At 42.1% G+C, this 22,633-nt stretch overlaps 1 protein-coding gene across 1 annotated transcript in view; it reads left to right on the forward strand.

The window, feature by feature from the left end:
• The first annotated feature begins 2,338 nt into the window (after positions 1–2,338).
• The window catches only part of DCAF12 (DDB1 and CUL4 associated factor 12), a 32,995-nt gene continuing 12,700 nt past the window's right edge, over positions 2,339–22,633 (forward strand). The window contains exons 1-7 of the mRNA XM_014886032.2: positions 2,339–2,598; positions 3,411–3,665; positions 13,779–13,985; positions 15,214–15,274; positions 17,909–18,102; positions 19,205–19,270; positions 19,919–20,081. Coding sequence (XP_014741518.1) covers positions 2,521–2,598; positions 3,411–3,665; positions 13,779–13,985; positions 15,214–15,274; positions 17,909–18,102; positions 19,205–19,270; positions 19,919–20,081 — 1,024 coding nt within the window. The 5' untranslated portion in view covers positions 2,339–2,520. The remainder of the gene's footprint in view (positions 2,599–3,410; positions 3,666–13,778; positions 13,986–15,213; positions 15,275–17,908; positions 18,103–19,204; positions 19,271–19,918; positions 20,082–22,633) is intronic.

Here is a 22,633-nt window from a genome sequence, read left to right on the forward strand (position 1 = left end):
ACAGAGAGTGCCATCTCTGTCTCTGCCCTGTTTCTGTCACTATCCCTTTACCTGCCTCTGCCCCTGTCCCATTCCCTGTGCCATCTCTGTCACTATCCCTTTACCTGCTCCAGTTTCTGCTTCTGTCCCTATCCCCAGGGTTCTGTCCCCAGCTCCTGCCCTGGCCCGCAGCTCCTCCAGCGCCTCCTGCCCTTCTCCCAGCTGTGCATCTTGCCAGGGCTGCCCAAGGGGCTGGATAAAGGTGGGGAGTGGGAGACGGAGACGCCACTTCATCCCACACCCTTCAGCCCCTTCCCTCAGCAGCCATGGCCACCTCACCTTCCCGAGGGGCTCAGGGGACATTCCCGCTGGGTTTTCAGCCTTTTGAGCGGTCCTTTTTCCGAAATGGGGGGGAAGGGGTGTTTATCCGAAATGGGTTTGGTAATTGCATATATGACGGAGGATATGGAGAAAGGAGTTAATCATGGTAAACCATGACCAAAAACGGCAAAACTGGAATTACCGCTTGTATCCTCAGAGGAAACTGGAAAGCCTGAGAGGTTCTTTTATAATTTCTTTTTCAGTTTGGATTCTCACAGCACCCTAGTTTTTGGGGTTGGTTGGATGATAAACGCAATGTTGTATCAGGAAAATGTGTACTGATTTCATGTAACTTGAGGCACCATCAGATATCAGGTGGTCAAAAGCTGGGGATTTTTTAAAGCCTGTCTGTATATCACATGTTTTCCTTGTTTCTCTACTCTGCAATATCACTGGCAAGTAGCGATTACTGGGATTGGATCGCATGAAGCTTTGCCTCTGAAATCATAGAAAAAAGTGTATGAGCCATGTGGACATCAGAAAAAGCACTCGTTCTTCCACACAGGTCTCAAAGGGATGCAATGAAATGCAAATACAGTGTTATTTCTTTAATTCCCCAGCAAGAAGTCATTTCCCATGTGGAATGGGTGGGGAAATGCCTGGGGGTAAAATTAGAGAAAACCGGCGAGTTATATTCGCATTCTAACAGAAGTTAGTACAGAAAACAGAGGGTGAAGCGCAGTTGTGACTCCCTGGATGGGATGTGGTTAGCACGCCCAACTTCCCAAACACAATCCATGCTAAAGGGGACTGAAGGGAGGGTAGAGCGGAGTGGAGATACCAGGGTCAGGCTCTGTTGAAATCCTGGCAAGAGGGGGAATTCAGTGGTGCAGATAAACTATATAGCAGCAGAAAAACAAGGGAAAAGGGGATGCCTTGCTGCTGACCCAGAGCAAAATCACAAATGCCCACCTCCATCTCAGAGGTTACCACAGGTGTGACACTGACATTACCCACCTCCAAGGTACCCCACACTGAACATGATGTATGACTAAAGTTACTCAAGCTAGCGCAAAAGTAGTATAAAAGTAAGTTAAAAATAGGGAGAAGTTAGGGAAGGTTCCACTATAACTTCTGGGATCAACTGACTGATCAGGCTGAACCTATAAGAACTGTACTCTATGTATGGTGATTGTTTATCTCAATTGCTCTGAATATGTTTTTGCAGCCAGATATTATCACCAACAATCTTTGCACCTTAACCTATCACAGTTTTCTATTACATTAATATAAGGTTATTATTCTGTAAACCGTCCTTCAAGGTGTGAGTCCTTCAAGAGCATTAATAGCGGGTAAAATACTTGACTGTGGAGGCCTGGGAGAGAGTCTCTCTAATGTTTTTGCTGTGCATTTCTGGATATTTTCTAGTCTCTCGGTGCCAAGAGACCACCTAAAGGTGTGGAAACCCTCAAAGGGATTTTTGTATTTCCATGTGACCCTGAACAAGTGAGTTGAACCACCTTCTGATCCAGTGGATTGTTCGGTGAAGAGTTGGACGTTAGAAAGAATTTCTTCACAGAAGGGGTGATTAGACATTGGGAATGAGCTGCTCAGGAAGGCGGAGGAGTCACTCTTCTGGAGATCTTTGGGGAAAGACTGGACATGGCAGTCAGTGCCATGGTCTGGTTGGCAGGGTTCACTCATAGGTCGGACTGGGTGAGCTTAGAGCTCTTTTCCAACCTAATTGATTCTGTGATTCTGTTGCCATAGTGGGACCCTGACAAACTGTCGAGCACAAGTGTCTCGGCTTTCCTTGGGCGCTGACGGATCAAACAGAAAGGGTTTGGGAAAATCTCCGTTTCCGGGGAGGGATTCCCTAACGCCCACCTTTTACTGAGCCCGTCGGCCGCTAGGGGACGCCACACCCTCACCACGCTGGTTCCGCTGCCATGGCAACAGCAGAAGGGGCGCGGCCAGCTTGCCGTCCGGTTGCTAGGCAGCGGAGCACCCGGGTGGGGCGGAACCGCCGCCGCAAAGCGATTGTCGTAAAAAGGAGGCAAAAAACCCTTAAACCCCGTGGTGCTGTAAAATGCCGTGAGGCGCGGCTGGCGGGGCCTGAGGGACAGAGCCTGGGCCCGGTCCCGCTCCATATGCCCCGAACCGCCCCGTCTCGCTCCATGTGGGGCCGTTCCTCGTCGACATCCTCCTCATCCTTCTACTATGGCCCGGAAAACAGTTAGCAGGAAGCGGAAGGCGGCGGCTGCCGCCGCGGGGACCGGGGGACTCCACGGGGAGCAGGTAAGGGGTGAGGGGGGTGTGGGTGAGAAGCGCTTGTTCCCGGTGGTGGGAAGGGGGAGAAGCGCTGGTTCCCGGGGTGGGGCGGACTTGCCGGTCCCTAGGAGGAAGATGGTGACTCTGTCCTGGGGTTGCCGAAGGAAGGTGCCCTGGGGAGTCCGGGATCCTCGGGAGGGGTAGACACGGTCCCTGTGGTTGCCACGGATGAGGAGTCCCCGGTCTCGATGTCACCTGGGGAGGGACAGCCCCGGTCCTAGTGTCAGCCAAAGAGGGGCAGCCCCCAAGTCCCAGGGTCACCGGGGAGGAGGAGCCCCTGGTTCCGGGGTCAGTCCCCCCGTTTTTCCCCGCGCCCCGGGGCTCGCGGTGCCCCGTTGGGTTCGGCCGTTGTTCCCCGCTCGCGTAGCGATGATGGCCGGATGGCTCTGGCCCGGTCGGAGGAGGCCGAGCGCCGCGGTCGGTATCGGGGAGCCAGCTGGGTGTCACCCCTACGCCTGCCAAGCTGAGGGCGAGGGTTATCGGCGCTGCCTCTCTCCCGTTCCAAGCGCTCCGCTTCTTCCCGTGAGCATTTGGTGTACCAACGGTGCCGAACCGCCACGGACTGTCGTTATATCATCGCCGTGTTACTCCTTTAGCAGATATTTATGTTTAATTTTACTCTGCTAAAGTGTCTATCAGCATTCCCGAGTTAATTTCCTTGTGCGGTTGTCTATGGGTGGTTTGAAAAGCTTCAGGGTTTTCCCGGGAATATCGTTGAATTTGAAAGGGTGGTGTTTGTTTTAGTTGCTCTATCCAGTGTCTAACTTTATTACCCACAGTATGGTTGGGATCACTCGGTTCACAAAAGGAAAAGGCTCCCGCCGGTGAAAAGGTCTCTGGTGTACTATGTGAAAGGGAGAGAGGTCCGGATGCAGAATGAGTCCAGCTACCACCGCTTGTTGCATGGATACGCAGCCCAGCAGCTCCCCAGCCTCTTAAAGGAGAGGGAATTTCACCTCGGAACACTCAATAAAGTGTTTGCCTCCCAGTGGCTAAACCACCGACAAGTGGTGTGTGGGACAAAATGCAACACGGTGAGTGCCACCTCTCCCTGTTTCCCTTTCCTCCATTAATTGCTCCACCTCCACCCTCAGATGATGCATATCGTAATCAAAGTGTGTAGACAGCCACGGAAAACATTAGGAATTAGGAGTGGAGGCAAAATCTCGCTCAATTTTCATTTGAATGAAACAATGCTCCTTAGGCATTGATCTGTTCTCATATGAAAATGTGGCACTGTAAGCTTCAGCGAGGCACCTCATGAAGCATCCATGTGATCTGTACAGAACGATTTACACCTGGTTGCAGGATGAAGAGCGTCAGTGAGATTGGATCTTCCCTTTAGTCTTGCAAATGAGAAGCTAATGGACAGAAATTAGCGTCTCTAATGCTGGCTGTCAATGCTTGGCCGACTTGCTGCTAAGGTTCCATTCTTAATCTTGTACAGTTTGGTTTTACATATGGTTCTGTGCTGTTGGCTTTTAAAAGTTGTTCTAAAACTGTTGGTTAAACTCCAGATATTTGTCAGAACCAGAAATGTTCTGAGGTTAAAAATAAAAGAAAAAGAATTTCAGATCTGCACTATTACTCTTTGCTTGATGACTTTATAATTCTTGACTCTAAAATCTATCTCCAGTGCTCGAATAGCTTCTTTGGTTTATATATCTTTAGTTGCTTCTACGAAAACTAAAAACTCCCCAGGTTCTTGAAGTGATGTTTTGCATCCTAATGGTGTCCTGTGGGATTAGTAAATGGGGGAGATCATATTTCTTAGGTAATATTCTCTCCACCAGAGTTAGTAGCCCAAGTTTCTTAGCTGAGGCTGCAATTTCATGCATGGAGTTGTGATTGAATTAGTGCAAAATCCTAAATTGCGGGTTAATTGGTGCTACAGAAGGGAATCGAGGGTTATGAGGACTGAATGCATAGGTGAAGCAGCTCTTAAATCTCGGAGAGTATTGGTTGCTGCAATTGCTTCTTTCCATCAGGATCTTTCTATTCCAAAGCCACGCTCAGTGGTCTGACCAGTAAGGGTCAGTGGGCTGTTTTTTTTTTCTTTTCTGATGCTGAAACATTCTGAGATATTCTGTTACTATTCAACAGTTGCATAGGGGGAAGCTTTTATGCAGTAGCTCTTAAGAAGTAGGGCCTAACTGTATAAACAAAGCAATCTTTTAACAGCAATAAGCTCAAAATAGAATTTTCCTGCCTACTTTCTGTACATATGTTCATATCCTTAGCCAGTCAGAAGCCAGCACTGGTTGTGGTTTTAGAGCTGCTTACAAGAGACGAAGTCCTGCTGAAACACAAGCTCCTGAAAATCTTGCTTACTCTAGCAACATGACTGTGTGTTTTATAGAGTTGCAACGATTTTGCTGTGTTCTGTAACTTTTGTAGCTCCAGCACATCTGCAGCAAAGATAAATGGGTAAGTGGAAAATTGCAGAAAATTGTTTGGGACCAAATAATCATGGAGCTGAAGAGGGATTCACCAGTGTTATTGCTCCCTTTGCACATGCCACAACCAAGTCAATATCCCGACTTAATGTTAAAGAAGGACCTCCTCTGTTATTGAGCAAAGTAGTGATTGCAAAAGAAGTCCCTGCAGCATTGTGAAAGATCATACGTGAGTTATGAATGCTCTAATAGCCGTGTACCTTGTTTGCATTAGTGCTCACAAGTGTTAAACTCTACACTCTAATTATGAGATTTTTCACTCTCATCTCCTGAGTGACATATTAAAGAAAAATGCCTTTGCTGATTTTCATATGTTAAAGTTGTGGCATTCCAGTTGGGAGTAAATGGAAAACACCTTGGTTGACTTCAGCAAGGATGGCTGCATTTGAGTTGCACTTAATTAAAGTTAATACAAGACAAAAATATAAACTATAGCAGTTATTTTAATCAGGGCTTGACTGTGGCACTGTGTGCTTTTAGCATTTAATTTATAAATTGCCCTTCACTGTGTAGTGCCAGGAGGATTCACTGTTCTTAATGACAAAACAAAAATGCGTTCTTGTCATAGAGGATGAGGTTTGGGTTTAGTCACTTGGCAGTACTAGTTACTTTAAAAACACTGAAGAGAATATGTAACTCTCTGTCAATTACTCTTTTTTGATGAAGGTTATAATTTTTTTAACTATGTGGAGTAACTTTTTATCCTTAAAACTATTACAAGGTGTAAAATAACTTTATTCTTTTCCAGTGGATCATGGTGAGCACTTTGTTGAGTGGTGCAGTGGTGCATGGTGAGCATCTAGCACATAGTTGAGCAGCTGTAAATCAAATATTTCAGATATTTGTGTTCTATAAAGGTGAATGCTTTTTCTGGTAGATGTAAAATTATGGGAACTACTACAAGCATTCAAGCACTAAAATTTCAAGTGGAATCACCCAGACTTCTCACCTGGGCTTTGCAGAGCAAGGATTCCTGTTTGCAAGAATTTCCTAGACCTTGCATGCAATGGGCTCCTTAGTGTTTTTCCAATTCAAATGAATGAGCAGGGAATTTCCGATGGCTGCAGACATTTAGGGTATGTTCTGATAGGTATCTACATTACCAAAGGCTGATGCTGTGAAGATTTGTAGAAGAAACTGTCTGTCTCAGAAGAAGATATGGTCTATAATCTGCAGTCTTCTGTTCAGGCTTCATAGAGAAATTATGAGACTTAGATAGGAGACAGGTTTATGGCAGACAAAAGCATAGAACACAAGGTTCCTGGTTTTTAATGTATTTTTTTCCTCTTAATTATTTCAGGAAATTATGAAGAATAAAGTAGCGTCTAAAAAGTTTCAGTAATAATTTTTCAGCTGCTTTTGCTCTGTTAGTTTTGCACATGTTCAGGTTATAATCCTTTTGCTAATTATCAAGTTAAAGATGAAAAACTAAGAGCTGTAAATCATTCCCTAATTACAGTAGCTGATTAGTTTCCAGTTGCTTGAGAATATATTTGCTTGGAATATAGGTTTTTTGTTTTCTTTTTCCATGCAATCCCGATATATGTATTTGTGTTTAAAAAATTGCTTTCTGAACTGCCCTTTCCTGATTTCTCAGGCAGCTTTCCCAAGGCATGCATGGCTTGGTTTCTGAATGCTCTCTGAAACCTTTTCTCTCCTCAGCAGATTGCTGTGTTGCCTTGGCTGCCCTGCTGTAAGCCACCAGCTCTCATTTCCTATTAGAGACTTTAAACTTGTTTCAAGAAATCCTATATCTGTTCTCTGCATCTCTTAATTACAGCCCTGTCTTGTAATCCTGGAATTATGGTGAGAATACCATGCGAAGTTCCTCCTCTGTCTGTGAATGTGAAGTGTCTATGGGGAAATTATTTCCCCTTGCTTTGAAAGGTGATGTGTCTTCTGGCTTTGCATATGTGAGGAAGCATGGAGATGACAGCTCATTTCTGATCACACATAGGGAATGAGAAGTGTCCTCCTTGTTTGTAGAGTTTGTAGCTCTACTCAAAGTCCAGTGAACAATGACTGAAACTCAGCATAAATAAACATCTTGATGCCTGTAGTTGGCATCTCCATTCACATGTCTTTCACTGGCTTGTGACCAAATAACCAGGTGTGGGTTTCTTGTCTCAAGAGTATTTGCTTTTCTGTCAACTGCATGTGATACTTGTGTCTGTTTGGTAGTTTCTGTGCCAGCTATGGTGTGAGTCGTAGGGATGCCTTTTAGCAGACAGCGTCTGTCACTTCTCCATCCTTTGCCATCTGTCAGCATGTGTTAACTGTCTTCCAGCCCCCTGAAATTAAACATGGAGGGCAAAATGCAAATAAAAAATTATAAATATGATTTTGGCTCTGCACAAATCAGTAACATCAAAGTTCATGTTCGTTAGCTGGTAGTGCTTCAGAGTTTCACAGAAGGGTGGAGTGCCTGATTTCATGGTCTTGTCTCTGGAAATGTGAATTTGAAGTCAACCAATTTACTGGCTTCTTTAACCTCTCCTCACTTCTCAGGTGATTTCTTTGTATTGTAGATTGTTTTGCTTTGGACCCTTTCAAGAAGGATGTTTAAGGCCATTATGCACTTGAGTTGCCTCTAGTGCATAACCTATGAGGAAGTTTTGTGCTTAGATTAGCCCATGTTAGTGTGCTGTGATGCTTGAAAAGTCATAGCAGTCAAATGAAGTCCCAGGTGACTGGAAAAGGGAAGCCATTGTACCTATCTTGAGAAATGGTAGAAAGAAGGACTCCATGAACTACTGACCTGTCAGCCTCCCGTCTGTGCCTGAGAAGATCATGGGATTTAGTTTCCTCCTAGAAACTCTGCTAAGGCACGTGGGGAACAGAGAGGTGAATTGAGGTAGCCAGCGTGGCTTCACCGAGGGTAAGTCCTGCCTGACAAACCAGGGGCCTTCTGTGATGCAGTGACTGCAGGAGTGGACAAGGAAAGGATACAGATGTTATTTATCTGGACTTTTGTAAAGCCTTTGACACGGTTCTCAACAACATCCTGTCTAAATTGGAGGGAGATGGATTTGATGGATGGACTGTTGGGTGGTGAGGCATTGTTTGGATAATTACATCCAGAGAGTAGTCAATGTCTCAGAGTCACAGTGGACATCAGTGACAAGTGGAGTCCTTCACAGATCCATACTGGGACCAGTGTTCTTCAATATCTTCATTAATGGCATAGATAGAGGGATCAAGTGCACCCTCAGCAACTTTGATGACAACACCAAGCTGAGTGGTGCTTTGACACACCTGAAGGACAGGGTGCCATCCAGAGGAACTTGGGCAAGCTTGAGGAGTGAGTCCATGGGAGCATCATAAAGTTCAAGGCCATGTACAAGGCTGCACCTGGGTCAGGGCAACCCCTGGTATCAGCACAGGCTGGGCATGAACAGATGGAGCAGCCCTGCCCAGAAGGGCTTGGGGGTGCTGTGGGTGAGAGGCTGGACATGCCCTGGCCATGGCACTCCCAGCCCAGAGAGCCAAACGTGTCCTGGGCTGCATGCAGAGCCCCGTGGGCAGCAGGGCAGGGAGGGGATTCTGCCCCTCTGCTCTGCTCTGCTGAGACCCACCTGGAGCACTGCATCCAGAGCTGGGGTCCCTGCACAGGATGGACATGAAACTGATGGAGCGAGTCTAGAAAGGAGGCTGCCAAGATGGTCGGAGGGCTGGAGCACCTCTCCTACAAGAAAAGTCTGAGAGAACTTTGGTTGTTCAGGCTGGAGGAGAGAAGGCTATGAGGAGACCTTATCATGTCCTTCCTGTATCTAAAGGGAATTTATAAAAAACTTGGGGACAAATGAATTGAACAGGGTTTGTAGTGACTGGAAAAGAAGTAATGGTTTTCAATTAAAACAAGGCAGAGTCACACTAGATACAGGGAAAATTCTTTACACTTTACCATAAGGGTGGTGACACACCAGCATGAGTTGCCCAGACAGCTACTGAGTGCTCAATCCATGGAAACATGCAAGGACGGGTTGGACAGAGCTGTGAGCAAGCTGGTCTAGCTGATGTCCTTGCGCACTGCTGGGCACTTGGACAAGACAACCTTTAAGAGTTCCTTGCAACCCAAACCATTCTATGCTTCTTTATTTTGAACTACAGTGGAAAGCAGACATAGGATACGAGTTTGATAGTTTAAAGTGTCCATGTTTCTTTGGGGCTTGGCATATATTAGTAAATCTATATTGCTACAGAACAAAGAACCTGATGCCAAGTGTTTTACAAACAGAAAAGAAAGATATTTATAATTTGACTAAAAGTCAAGGCTGAGAACTTGGAAAAATCAATCACTGCTACTCAGATGTGCCCAGCAATAGTATCAATGTAATAGCATGATAAGCATTGTCTTTTGTTGTTTTCTTAGCAAAAAACATATTTGAGGGAGAACAAGTAATAATTTTCCAGCTTGGCTGCAGGTGAGATCTTTTTGTGACCAGCCTTAGCTAGCCTGGAATTGTGCTGTTGCAGAAGTGGATGTTCCCACCTGCTCTTTTTGGCTAGCACTGATGTGGTAGGGAGTCAGCTGGATCAGTTTGCTGCTTTGTGTGCAGACTGGTTTTCTTGTAGGGTTAACTTCACCAAGGCAGATACAGTTGATCTTGCAGCTATTTCAGCACTAGTTACTGTCACAAGGGTAATGAGACTGTTTAGGTGGATGGTGAGGAGAACACACCTGGATTCTCAAAAGATAGGCTTAAGCTAATTGAGAAACTTGAATGTGATTGATTCTCTCTTAGTGACTATTTTTAGCAGGGCAGTGTATGTTGGGTTTCTTTCAAAACTTACTATGAATGGTGAGAATATGCCCATGATTTCTGAGAGCACTGTGTGAAGAGCTGGTGCACAAAGTGAGCATGTTGTGAGCTCTTGCATGAAGAATGAGCAGTCTCTTTCATGAATGTTATTTGTGCCTTTTAGATATCTGTCCATCCCCCTTGTGTAATAAAAACAGGATCACACCCTTTTTTTTGTTTTGACTGATTTGTACAGTCAACTAAAAGGATAGGACTGCCTGTTCATCTGCTATTTTTTGTGCAGGGGCAGCAGCTGAAGATATGAGAGTCTGTGCTACCTTGAAATGACCTCTTTTTTAATCTTGCTGTTTAATATGAATGCTTTTAAAGTTGAAGATACATGGGAAGGGAGTTTATCTCTATTGGATTGTTAGCTTTCTGAGTGTTTCTTCCCCCTAAATTGTTGTGTCCTGAAAGGCAGGTAAAAAAATGAAAAAACCTGGTAAACCATTCTGCTCTCAGTATTGCATATAAGAGTATGATTGGTTTTGCAGTTCATACTCTGATCCTTGGATACTCTGTTCCCTGCCAAAGTCTTTACTTTTGGCAAGCTGATTAATGAACCTCCCTTATCAGTGAAATGAGGTCGTTTCTTGATTAACTTGCTCATAATCAGGTTGGACAGCCAAGAGGACAGCCATATAGTGATTGCGGGGAAGCCATTTGCCAAAATGACTTCTCACCATTTCTGCAGGCTAAATGAAAAATAAGTGTACAGCTATCAATCTCTGCAGATGTGCAAAGATCATGAAGTTTCATGGCTATGTCAACTGCAGTACCTAGCCATGCTTGTCTTCCTTAATCCTGGAGTGATAGTACTGTTGCAAGCTGTACAGCTAAACTACTTTAAAAAAAGAGAGAAGTTGGATTTCTTTCTTCCATGTCATGCAGCCTGTTTCCTTGTTACAACACAGTTGTCTGGCAGAGAGCATAGTAGCTGAGTCTGCTGTGTTTCTCACAGAGGAAGTGTGGTCCTTAGACTTCTGGCAGATGGCCGAAGCAATCCAGATTTGGCAAATCCTGGACATTAAGTTGTTTTGCATAGTAAAGACTGACATGCATATGTTTTACTAGAAGGGAGAACTGAATTTTGCGCAAAGCTTAAAATCAAGAGACAAATATGCACAGTTCACTGTTTGGAGGCTGGTGGGGGTTTTTTTATGTCCAGCAAAACACTTTTGGCTGGGTTTTAGTTATTATATAATGAATAGCTGGGAAAAAGTTATTATTTCTGTTTGGAGATAACAGAAAAAATTACTGTATGGTTCCGTTATCAGAACTTTGTCAAGACTCTTTATGTCTACACTGCTTTGAAGTTGTTTGCAGATGTGCTTATTTCAACAGTCGAAAATATTTTGTATTTTATTTACTCTGGTGTCTTTAAAACTCCTGGAATGGTATTGAAATTTTCTGCACTCTTAGCTGGGTGCTTCTCTTGTTTCTTAATATTTCTCCCTTTTTGGTTTTAAAAGTGTCTATCGACTGTGGCTTATCTTGGCTTCTGTGTGCTGGATTTATAGGGATGATTTCTGGACAACCAGAGGTGCAGCTTTCAAGTGTGAGCCTTTGCTTCCTGTGATGCCCCAGGTGATGTAAGAATCTCTGTGTGAAGGCAGTGGTTGCTTATGTTACTCAAGGGAGGTGATGGTTGTTTTGAAACTACTCAGAGGCCAAGTTCCTTACCAAGCAAGTGGAGAAGTTACTGCTCTGACCTTTACAGCCAAAACAACATAGCTAGTCCCTTATAGGTGCAAAGTTTAAATTCTTTTTTAATCCAATTAGTTTACAGTTTAGGTAAAGGTATTTTGCATTAGAGTAAGTTTTTATTAATGAACACAGATGTATGACGAGGGTGTCAGACTAGAGAAATGCAAACGGGTTGTAATTTCAGTTCTTATACCAGTTGACCTGTACTTCCAAGTGTGAATCTGTTACCACGGAAGTACAATTCTTCTGAGTCCATTAGGTGTGGATTTGTTTTCCTATTAGTACTCCTTGTGTTTACATTAGGACCTGCAACTGACACCTCCAAGCTTTAATCCTAACTACTTAACTGTTAATTTTCATTAGGGTTTTGGGTTTTTTCAGTAGTTGAAGGAGGATAGGGGAGGTAATTGGGCATTTCTACTGGAAAGAAATACAAGGGGTGAAAGGGGATATGCACTTGCATGGGAAGGACAAGGGAGGATGAGAGGAGAGGAAATTACTGATCCTGATCCTACAGTGCAGGTGTTAATTTTCAGGTGGTTAGGGCAGAGGGACTGCTGTGTGCATTGTGTTTTTGCCATCCGTCTTTGGCAGTGAAGGCTTTGTAAGGCTTGGGAGGAGTGAGGGGTGCATCCTTCCTACTCAACTACACCTCAGCTCTTGCCATACAACACACGTGTGCAAAATAAAAATGTAAGCATGAATATACAGTCTCTGTAGAAGTCATCTGTTTGTGCAAGACTGCTGCCTACAGTCAGTTGTGGGGTGAAGGTGATGCATGATTCTAGACGCAGCACACAAATAGCCATGAGTGGATCTCAGCTTTGTCTGTGGAATGTGTGTAACATGCCATACTTTATCAGGTTTTGATAGGACATTAATATTCTGCTAGTTCAGTACATCAAGTAATAATACATCAATTCTGGTAAATTGTCTTAATGTTATTTTTCCTATGCTTTTATTAAAGAACAGATCTACACTCTGTAAGAGCTCACCAAAAGCAGCTTCTATGTATAACTTCTCTCTAAGAGCCCCTAGATTTCTCTTCTGGTCTGCTAGAAATGTCTGACAAAGGATTTCAGAGCAATTTCCTTGAGGTGTGTATTTTTAAAATTGTTTTGAGGGTTTTTGTTGTTACTGTTACCACCTTTGGTTCACTTCCAGAGGTTTTGAGACATTCTTGTTTATAGAAGGAATGGACTGAAGATCATGTAGAATTTAATTATAATCCTGGGCTATGAATTCTAGATCATAGACTTTGCTTAGTGCCAAGTCAGCTTCCAATCCTCCATTTCCTTGCTTCACTCATGTTCCTTCACAGGGCTTTGTCTCCTCTGTTAGACTTGTTTGACTGTCAGTGCAGCTGCCCTCTGAGCACCATCTGTGAAGTGACCCAGCCCATGAGCCTCCCAAATGAAAGTGCACTTTGGCAGGCAATGTAAACCTTTGTTCTGGTTTAAACTGTAACCTCGTGGTTGTATATGTCTGAGCTGACATAACTCTGGGTATAATGTCTGTTTGAAGAGTTGTAAGGCTTTATAACAGAGTTTTTTGACGAGGTGTTAGTGACATATTGCTCTAATTTCTTGTCTTTTTGCGGGATGAGTTATGTAGCTAAATATCTTTCTTTCAGATGTTCACACTGGCAGTACTGTATTTAGTTACTATTCTCTGTTTATCTCCAGAAAATAAATTCCAGTTGCATCAACTGTCAATCTGACAAAGCCAAAACTTTATGGTTAAGTGTGTTATGTGGGAGGTGGAAGAATCGTGCTTAGCCCCACGGGGCTTAATGGCTCTTTTGAGGTGGGTTTTTTCCTCACTGTGGTAGGTAGAAATTAAAAAACTATATTGTTTTGTCATACTGAACAGGGAAAAAGTTTTGTATTCAAGGGCATTTCTTTTCAAGTGGGAAACTTTCCATGACAGTTTTCTCTACTCTCCCTTCCATTACTGTGAAAATGAAATGAAATGGGATGATTGAAATAAACCCACTGTAATTGTTGCTTAACCTGTTTTAAGAAGAGTTTATGCCTTTTTCAGCAATCCTTGAAGCATTTGTGGATTACAACTCAAAAAGAATGTAATTTCAAAATAGGAAGGATATTTGACCATCTTGTTTTTCTTATCTGTTTGATGATGACTTACATGTCTATTGTTTTGGTTTTTTTTTTTCCCCCAGTTATTTGTAGTAGACGTCCAGACTGGTCAAATTACCAAGATTCCTATACTGAAGGATCGTGAACCTGGCATGGTGAACCAGCAAGGATGTGGCATTCATGCCATTGAGATCAACCCCTCGAGGACCCTCCTGGCCACAGGTGGAGACAACCCCAACAGTCTTGCAATTTATCGTCTGCCTACACTTGATCCTGTCTGTGTGGGAGATGTAAGTGGGACTATCTGGGGCAAGTTTTTTCTGTCACTTTAAAAGTTACTACTTTGAAGTGTGTTTGATCAGAGTAACGTTCATATTTAGGAGTCTTGTAAGAAAGTAAAGTTCTGAAAGCTTGAAAACGTTTCCGATTCAGTTGTAATTTCTGTTGTGGTATCTTAAATATAATTGAGTACTCAAACGTGAGTGGATTTTCAGGGCTTTGAGTCAAATTTCTTCTTTACCTTCATTCAAGAATACTTTAGGTTACTTTTCAGCCCCAAAAATGTAACAAAATCCTAAGTATGAAAGTCTAATTGTGGTGACGATCTCTGAAACTATTTATAGTGAAAAAGCTCTTTTGAGAAATTAAAACGATGTTGCAAGTTGTTAAAATTTTCCCCTTATCCCAGTGCAGCTTATGGATGTATTATCCCAGGGGTGGAACTTAGCTTTGAAGATTAGTTCTAACCCGGTGGCTTGTGGCAGTTTGATACACTGTGGTACTGGTTTTATGTCTGAAATATCCTGAGGCCTTTTTAAAACAGCCAGTCTTTAAAAAAAACAAGCTGGAGAATATAGTGGTGTCCTGTGAGTGTTTCTCCCTCGTTTCTCCTTCTTATTCAGGACTTCACATAGATGTTAACTAGCAACAGCAGAGGTCAGGTCAGAGTTTCTGCAGCAGCAGATAACCAGCTGCAGCAAGACTTGACTGAAGATTTGCATGACTTGCTCTTCGTTTGTGTGACTTCTTAGCTTTTTGAACAAAACTACAGTCTTACGGTCTTTTTTTTCCCCCATAGGTTTCTCACACACTAAAGAAAAGAGTCTTGAAACATTAATCTGTAGGTCATGTAAACATAAGATTTTGGTTACTTTTTATAGTAGGATATGTGTTTGAAGAAAAAAAAGGCCTAACAAGTAGATATTTTATCGAAAAATGCTGCTTTCAGAATGGAAAACGTGAGAATTCTGGATAATTTTAGAACTGAGATGAATTTTTCTTTGGTGAGAGGCCTGTTTTTCCGACACCTGTTTACTATTTATTAATGATGCAGTTCAAAACCAGAAAAGTTAAAATTACTGCTAGGTAAACAGTTCCAGCTTGATACTGGAATCTTATCTTTTTTAATGTAGGTCTGTCATTCTGAGCTTATACTAAAGATTGAAGTGAAGAATACTTGTCTGCTTTGAGGCTGCTCTTGAATATAATGGCACAAAAAATCTGTCTTTCTTCTTTTAGGATGGACACAAGGATTGGATATTTTCAATTGCATGGATCAGTGATACTATGGCTGTTTCTGGTAAAGTCATATTTTGTCTCAGGTTTTTTTTTTTTTTTTAAATTTGCTTGTTTTTAAGCTTACAGTGATGTACAACATTTTATAAGTGTTAGGAAAGCACCTCTATCAGGGCATTTGAAACCACTTGGAATTACCTAGGCTATTTAAACACTTCTTGGACTTAGTACAGTGCTTCATTTTATTTTGTTGTTGAGCCTTAGTCCAGATCTGATTTTTCTAGTACTAGAATATTACTGTATTTCTAGTAAGGGGATGTTTGAACACAATGAGTTATGGGAAAGGATTCCACATAAGAGGAGTAATTTCAAGAGGAGTGTTGGTTATTGGCTAATAACTTTGGAATATTTGAGATCAATATCAGTTTCCTGAAGTCATGTAAGAGAGTAAATAATGAGAACTCAGATTATTTTGCAAGCTCTCAATACAGTTATGTGTGTGTATGTATATATGCATTTACACTATGGCAGTTAATAGAGAAGGCTGTAGTAGAGAAACTCAGTGACTTTGGTAACTAGCTGGATAATCAGTCTAACTTCATAAAGAATTACTTAGATAAACGCAAAAATAGTAATGTGTTTTTGCATTAATTTAGCAGTTTACTGCCTTTTTGTGCTGACAGGGTGTAGTATTCTGTACTTCAACAGAGTTGTCAAACAATAGATGACAGAAATTCATAATAGTCTTATATAAAAGTCACATATTTGAACTATTGGTTTAGTCAAGTAGGATATTTTTTCCCAAGCCCAGAAAGCTAATCCTGGAATTTAATTTTTGAATTTAATATAAAACTTGATCCTTGCAAGTCTCTGTCCCAGATATCTACAGAAACTCCCCCACATTCAAGCTAGTAAGCTTGAAGAGAACAGCACAGATGATTACAGATGTCCAGGGGAAAGATAAGGCCCTCACAGAATGCATAGCATGTGAGATTGAACTGTGTTGACTCAGTATTTTCTAAAGGTCAGGGATGTGAGTAGGAGTCTTCTCTACTGCCATATTCTCTACTGTGGCCCTTATAGCATGCAGGATGTCGAGGTTCCAGTCTCTACACCTCAGACACCAGGGAAAACTTGTTGAAAGCAATGTTGCTAAAAATGAATTCTTTAGAACTCACTGATGACCCTAGTTAAGAGGGGAAAAAGGACGACTAACTTCTGACATGGTTTTAATTTTACATATTTCAATTACATCTGTGCCTGAAAGTGTCAAGCAGAAACACCTGAACTCCAGACATTGAGTATATAGCAAGTATTGTAACTGCAAAAGCTGCAGATGAGATGAATAATTCGTAGGATGGCATGAGCTTAAGGGTGGCAAATGATACTTTGCTTGGCTTCAGGGCTAACCAGTTGAGCAACATGCATGGACTTTTTCCCCTGATAGGGCTATTAAAAGGGACAGCTTCCTCCAAAAGTATGTCAAGATGTTTAGAAATTTTACTACTGAATATTCAGCCTGTGTAACAAACAAGATTAGGTGCAATTAAAACCAGTGGCATGTAATGGAGTGGCAGGATGTTGTGCTACTGGATGCGGGTGCCATTAGGATGCTCCTTTTTGTATTTTTCTCTAGTAGGTGGTAGTGGTAAATGCCTGAATCCATCTGTGAGGGGGCAAAACCACCTCTGCTGTGCTGGACCACTCTTACTGCAACAAGATGTTTTGCTTTACTGTCTTTGCAGCTTCTCCACTATGAGACAGCAAAGCTGATAAATTTAATAGCCTCATATAGATATATAGTTTTTTTCTGGCATCTTCATTATGAATTTATTTTGACAGAAGTTTTCACTTTATGTAGAGAAGAAATTGAGGTACCTGTCGAATCTGTCAGAGCTGACTTAGATGGAAGCGAGTTGCCTGAACACCAGAAGGGATGTGTATAAAGTCTTGGATTAAGCCTGTGTTGATCAGTGAACCAAAGGCATTCAGCTTTCTTCATCCAGTGTTCTTAACATTAGTGATTCATATTTTGGATTAATGTCTTCAAATTCAGTAGAAAAGTGAAATTAGTTCTTGTTTGTTTAACCTAAGTTACATTCTTTAAGAAAGAAGTGACACAGGTTTTAGCAAAATAATTTTTCTGGTAGATTTCATACAAAGTGGTACAATTGTGATTTGAAATAGATATTTCTGTTCAGCTCACGAATGACTGTGCACTCAGCCATGAGCATACTGATAGAAATCAAGTAAAGCCAAATTGGCATAAACCCAGCTGAGGTTTTTATGGAGATTTTTTGCATTGATTTATCAGACTGTTTTACCAAGGCTGAGAGAGACAGGCTTAGGCTAAACTTAGAGTACTCTGTCGCTTCTGAGGTCGTTCTGCATGTGAGATGATGATAATTGTACAGGGTTGTGGGTTTTGATGCATCCTAATCAGTCTGAAAAATGAGATAGTCTGGCTGCTTGGAAACCTTTTAGACAGTTGACGGTGAGTTCATAATACTCTGAACTTTACAGCTCAGTAAAATCATCCTTTTGTTAATAACAATATATATAGGCACTAACAGTGTGTTCTGTTAGATTAAACTGAGAGTATCCTTTTTTCAAACTCTATTGATTAATTCTTTTTTTTTTAAAAAGCGGAGTTCTGTGTATGTGGAATGGAGTATTCATGTATGGACTATTTGATCAGGTTCCCGGGATGGTTCGATGGGTCTCTGGGAAGTCACAGAGGATGTGTTATCCAAAAGTGATGCCAGGCATAATCTCTCTCAAGTTCCTGTCTATGCCCACATAACACACAGTGCTCTGAAGGATATTCCCAAAGAGAACACCAATCCTGACAATTGCAAAGTCCGAGCATTGGCTTTCAACAATAAAAACAAGGTCAGTAAGATAAGCAAGACAGTTGAGAAGTCTTAAAACTGTCCCTGTATATTAGAAAAACTAAAAAGTAATCGAAATAGAATATACCAGAGAAGCTAGCTAATTTGTTTTTCTCTGATTCTTTTGCATTCTTGTCTGGTGAAGTGGTGGTATTAATCTGCTGTGTCTGCTTCTGCCCCAAGTGAATGGATGAGTCCGGAAGGAAAAAAAAAAAACAACTCCAGACATTTTTGAAGGCACAGTTTTCCTATGGGTTTGATTTTAGATTTGTATCCTAAGCAGAGGAATAAAGAAACGTTTACAAGAAGCAGATAAAGCACCAAAACATCTCTTTCAGCTTTAATCCCACTCTTGGAGTGCTCTCTCTACTTTCCTTTGCCCTCTGTGAAGACCAGCTAGCATTTAACAGTTCCTGATTCAATGGCTGAATCCTTTCTGGATTGCTCAGCAAATGAAGTGACTGACTCAGGGCAGGCACTAGCGCTTGCTTTGGGGTTATTTTGTTGGTATTTAACAAACATTAAATGAGTAAAGGTCAGTCGCTCCCATCCTGATCTCCTGTTATTACCAGTGGGTGTAGCAATTCATACTTCACCCCTTTTTCTTTTCCCTCTGCCCTCAAGGAACAGAAAAGGTCTGAAGGCAAGTGTGTGCTATTGGAAGCACAGTGCTCCTGTAGGCTTTATTTTTCACAATAGCTGTTACTTACTCTTCCATGATGGAAATTTCATGTAACTTTTTCAGTAGAGTAGTGCCTGAAACTTGCTTCAGGATTAGAATCAGTGTGGGACCTGCTGAAGAGAATTGTCAACTCTAGATTTTACTGTCTCATAATTAATTATTTGATCGCCTAGTAAGATTTATGGTTTTGAAAGTTATTGTTATTTACACTTTTGTTAATTTAGATTCTACTTGACACCTGGAGTACTGTATGGCATTCTATGAAAATCAGTATAAAATGAAAATTATCTTGATAGAGCCATTACAGGATTATGGATGAATTCAATCCAGACTGTGCAACCTGCTTAGCATAGAGTGTGAGTTTGTAAGGACATCTATAATACAGAAACTAATTCTCTTCTTTTTATTTTCCTCCTTACAGGAGCTGGGAGCTGTGTCCCTTGATGGATATTTTCATCTTTGGAAAGCAGAGCACACGCTATCAAAGGTGCTTTTCTGTTTGTTGGAGTTAAACTTCAAAAACTGCAGGCAGTTAAGGCTGTTCACTATTCTTAATTTCCTCCAAATATTTGAAGAGCAGCAGTGTTTGTAAAACACTTAAAAGTTCTATGTAAAATTAAATGTCCTAAAATTTGGAGTTTGAAGAGGAGAGATGCTCTGCACTCCCCTTAATTCAGAAGACAGGAAGCATTCTTAGCTTTCTGCTAGTTTGGGGTTAGCTGAAGGTAATCACTGCATGGAGTGCAGTGGATACTTGATCAGTAGAATTCATAAAGGAAGTTGCACCTATTTAAATGTAATGGCAAATCACACCCAGATGCTAGTGAATGTGATAGGCTTTTTCAGCTGAGAGCTTATGTTGCTGTGTACCTGCTAAAGAAATAGCAGCAGCTTAGAAAGATCTAAAACGATTTATCAAAATGTCAATTTTTCTTGGCTTTGGCCTTTATTGTCTCAGTTTGCGTCAGCTAAGGTACCCCATTTTTTTCAGGTTTTTTCCTTCTGGGTCTCATTTTTCACCTGCATTTTGTGTTTTATTTTCTTGCAACTTCCTAGAACATAGCTTACAAAATTGTTCTGTTAACACCTTAGCCTTTTCTTGTAATGGGTTGATTTTTATTTTTTCTGTTTCCAGTTACTTTCCACAAAGTTGCCATACTGCAGGGAGAACGTGTGTTTGGCTTATGGTCAGGAGTGGTCAGTGTATGCAGTAGGATCACAGGCACATGTCTCCTTTCTGGATCCAAGGCAGCCTTCTCACAATGTTAAATCCGTCTGTTCCAAAGAACGAGGCAGTGGTAAGAAACTTGTCAAAGGTGCTTCAAATTGTTTGCTTGCAAAAGTAGCTGTTAAAACTGTAGTTAGTCAAGCTTCTAATGAACAGGAAGGGCTTTTCTAGTGGTTGGCTAAATAATTAGGAATGTATGTATAGGTTTGGTTTTGTGACAGTATACCTGGAACAAGCAACAAACCAAATGTGAGCAGCTCTGAAATCTAATGAAGGGCAACATCACTGCCTTTAGGAGCAACACAATTGTAACCCGTCCAAGTATTACTGAACTTTCAAGTAGCTTTTACTGCCGTGTATTTTTTAGTGGGTCTTATTCTATTTTTTATCATCTCAAAGCAAATGTAGTCTTTTTTACTATTCGTACTGTTCTTGCATTCTTCTCAATCAGTTAGAGAAAAAGGCATGTTGTCTGCTCTGTGCTACCTTATTGGGAGTCTGTGCTATGAGGGAAAGCTTGCTTTGTAATTTTAAAGCCATGAATGAGACTCCTGATTTTCTACATGATTTGAGTGCTATTTCTTTTCCTCATATGGATACAGTATGAGCAGTTGAACATATACCAGGGCCAGTCCTGAGGGCTTGCAGAGTGCATGGTTCCATAAAGTTCTCTCCATGTCCTTTACTATCAGGCATGAGAAGGCACAGTGCCATATTAATCCCAGACCAATAAATTGCAGTCCTTATTTAGCTTGTCTCTGAGCTTCCATCTCTTTATCAGGCAGGTTATCAGAGAAGGATGTATGTCAGCGAATATTAGTAAACTTATTTTTGCAGTTACTGAGCAGTGGTGTCTAGGTCAGTGTCAGGATCTGCTGCTTTCAGATGTGGGAAAAATATCCATAATGTCAGGAGAAGTCACCTGAATGTCTTACCAGCAAGACTGCTTGTCCTCACTTGCTGTCAGTGAGGATTCTGTCCAAGTCGTGCCCCAGATACTGCAGTGTGGTGCCCAGTGGTGGCTGAAACCTTCTGCCTCCAAGTACGTGATTGTCCACATTGGAAGATAATGTGTGTGCAGAGTACCTCGAGGGGTTTCTCCAGTTCATCTCTGGAGAACGTCTTTGTTCAGGGCTGTTTTTTCTTCTGCAGAGTAGGCTCATCTTTTTATTTGGTGATTGGTGGAGGCACGTAAATAACAGTAATTCCCAAGATACTGTGTGTTTCCACTTTCTATTGATCTCCCTGGGACTTGGAGTGGTGTAACACCTCTAGAAAACAGGGTCTTTATTGATCTGTGGACTAAAATCTGATTTCAAGTGCTTTTCAGTGGTACCTGAATGTGCTTTGAGTTTCCAAGTGCACTTGCTGAAAATGGTACATCCATACTAACTTCAGTTCACTCGTGTTATACACAAAAGCAGGTCAGAAAAAGGTAGTAACTCAGTGAGGCTGGAGCTGGGGCTGGCTCTCCTCTGCTGTAACCCTGTTTACACAGGAAGGCAGTGAATGCTTTTTAGTACATCTTGTAAGTCTTGCTTTTCTTAGCAGCTGTACGGGGAAGTGCATACCTTGGATGGTAGTTCTTGATCCACAAGTTCAACTCCTCTCAGCATGATTGGCCTGCAGAGCCATGCTGTGTGCCCTTCTGTCCTGGTTTAGGGCAAATTTAGGAGTAAACCTCTGAATGGGGTCCCTCTATGAAACAGATTCAAGCAGTCCCTCCCCCAATTGGTTTGGGGAAAATTATTTCCTCGGGAGAAGTAGAAAAAAGAAAATTCTTTATTCAACAGGCAATACACCTCTCAGCACAAAAATGAACAATACCAAACAGCAAAACTTCTCGCCATTCCGAAGAGATGACAGATTTAGAAGAGTTTTTTCCGTGGCTTCCCGGCTCACTCAGTCTGTTCTCAGTCCCTCCTGTGCTGGGGAATGCCGCGGCTCAGGCCAGGCCTGGTGAGCCACAGGTGTGAGGTCCCGGTGCTCTTCTGGGTTTTCAGTCCAGAGCAGGTTCAAACAGTTCCAGGAAAAAGGAAAAAAAACCAAAAAACCACAGTCCTCAGCTAGCCAGAAAAACTAACCAAAAGCAAAAAGAGAGCTCTCTCCCACTGTCCACTGCAGATAACACAGTCTGTGAGCAGGAATGCGGGGGGAGCCAGTGCAGTCTCTGATAACAAACTCTGCACTTCTTCTTTTCCCCCCTTCACTCCTGGAACCAGTCTTAAAGCTGCAGTATTCAATATGCAACACCAACAGAACAGAAAATTTGGGGATACAGGCATCATACAGTCACCCCAAGACACCTTCTCTTTATGTCCTGAAGGCAGCAGACAGAGCTTCTATGTCATAGATTCTGTGTAGGACATGCCACTGCATCTTAATTTCCTTCTGGGATCTGTAGACCCTTCTTTCAGCATGGGAGTGAGGCTCAATATACTTACCTAAATAATCCAGGTCCACAGGTGGTAGAGGGCTGGGAGTATAGAACTTACTGTGATTGGTTCTAGGCACAGGCTGTACTTTTAGCTTGATGGCAATGATTAGTCTTAGGTACTTCAGCCCCCAGTACCTGTAGGAGACAATTTGAAATGCTGTTTTTGAAAGCCTGAGTTCTAAATA

This window comes from Sturnus vulgaris, chromosome Z (genome assembly GCF_052056855.1).
Source record: "Sturnus vulgaris isolate bStuVul1 chromosome Z, bStuVul1.hap1, whole genome shotgun sequence".
In the NCBI taxonomy this organism is placed as follows: domain Eukaryota; kingdom Metazoa; phylum Chordata; class Aves; order Passeriformes; family Sturnidae; genus Sturnus; species Sturnus vulgaris.